At 67.2% G+C, this 1,185-nt stretch overlaps 1 protein-coding gene across 1 annotated transcript; it reads right to left on the bottom strand.

Annotated features, from left to right (window-relative positions):
* Nucleotides 1–206: 206 nt before the first annotated feature.
* Nucleotides 207–902, bottom strand: TMEM275 (transmembrane protein 275). The gene has a single exon (XM_045980756.1). It carries the CDS (start codon nt 825–827, stop codon nt 324–326), a length of 504 nt encoding a protein of 167 aa, XP_045836712.1. The 5' UTR covers nt 828–902; the 3' UTR covers nt 207–323.
* Between the last annotated feature and the right edge of the window lie 283 nt (nt 903–1,185).

The following is a 1,185-nucleotide window of genomic DNA, read 5'->3' as shown; positions in this document are numbered from 1 at the left end:
ACAATTTCAGTTTTCTTTTTCTTTTTTTTTAAGATTTTATTTATTTATTTGACAGACAGAGATCACAAGCAGGTAGAGAGGCAGGCAGAGAGAGAGAGAAGGAAGCAGGCTCCCCGCGGAGCAGAGAGACCGATGCGGGGCCCGATCTCAGGACCCTGGGATCATGACCTGAGCCGAAGGCAGAGGCTTTTACCCACTGAGCCACCCAGGCGTCCCTTCAGTTTTCTTTTCCTTCTTCTCTTCCTTCCTCTCTCCCACTCTATTTCCTTAAGTGGCACCAACGGCAGGAGCCCAGACTGGGAGTCGGACCGGCACGCGCTCCGCTAGGGGGCGACGCGCTCCCGGGGCAGGTTGAGCTGGACGCCTTCGGTGCGCGGTGCGTAGATGGCTGCGGGCGCGGGGGCGTCCAGGGCGAAGGGGCCGGGACTGGAGCGGCCCGAGGACCCGGTCGAGGCGGCAGGGCTGAGCTGCACGGCCGTGGTGTCCTGCGCCGTGCGCTCGCTGCTCTCCATCTCCAGCGCCACCGGCCCGCCGCCGCCGCCGCCCCGGCCCGAGCCCGAGGTCGCCGCCGAGCGCGGACGGAGCGCGGGTCCCCGGCGGCTACACACGCAGCAGGCGGCGAAGCAGCCGAGCGCCAGCGCCAGCAGCGCCGGCCCCACCACGAGCGGCGCGTTGCTCCGGGGCGGGAAGGAGGCCAGGGCGCCCACCAGCGTCACGTTCACGCCCGCCAGCAGCACGCACAGGCCGCAGGCACACAGCAGCGCCGGCGACGGCAGGCCCGCGGGCGGCCGGGCTGCAGGGCCTCGGCTCTTCTCTGGGGGCGGCATGGGCCTGGGGATGCGGGGCACCCATCAGGCTCCGTCCTGCCGGGGGCCCGGCCCGGCCTGCATGGCGTGTGTGAGCTCACGGTCGTCGTCCTGTGGGCACAGAGCAGGAGGGACGGTCAGCGGGGCACTCGGCTTCCACCACTCTCGGTTCGGTGCCGGGGAGGGCAGCAGTCATCTTGGCTTAACCCCTGGCTTCTGCCTCTGGGAAGCACCCATCCTGTATGGGTAGGGTCTGCCCATCGTTTCCCCACTCAGGGCCCTGAGGCTCTGGTGGCCGTCCTCTCTTTAGTCCTCCAGACTGACACAGCCCCTCCACCCCCTCTCCTCCAGGAAGCCTTCCTGCATTAATTAAATGAAG

The sequence above is a fragment of the Meles meles genome, chromosome 1 (assembly GCF_922984935.1).
Source record: "Meles meles chromosome 1, mMelMel3.1 paternal haplotype, whole genome shotgun sequence".
In the NCBI taxonomy this organism is placed as follows: Eukaryota; Metazoa; Chordata; class Mammalia; order Carnivora; family Mustelidae; genus Meles; species Meles meles.
The sequence above is the reverse complement of the archived record's forward strand: the minus strand, read 5'-3'. Positions and strand labels throughout refer to the sequence as shown.

Coding starts and splice junctions, on each gene's coding strand:
- TMEM275 (XM_045980756.1), bottom strand. CDS start 827: ATGCCGCCCCCAGAGAAGAGCCGAGGCCCTGCAGCCCGGCCGCCCGCG.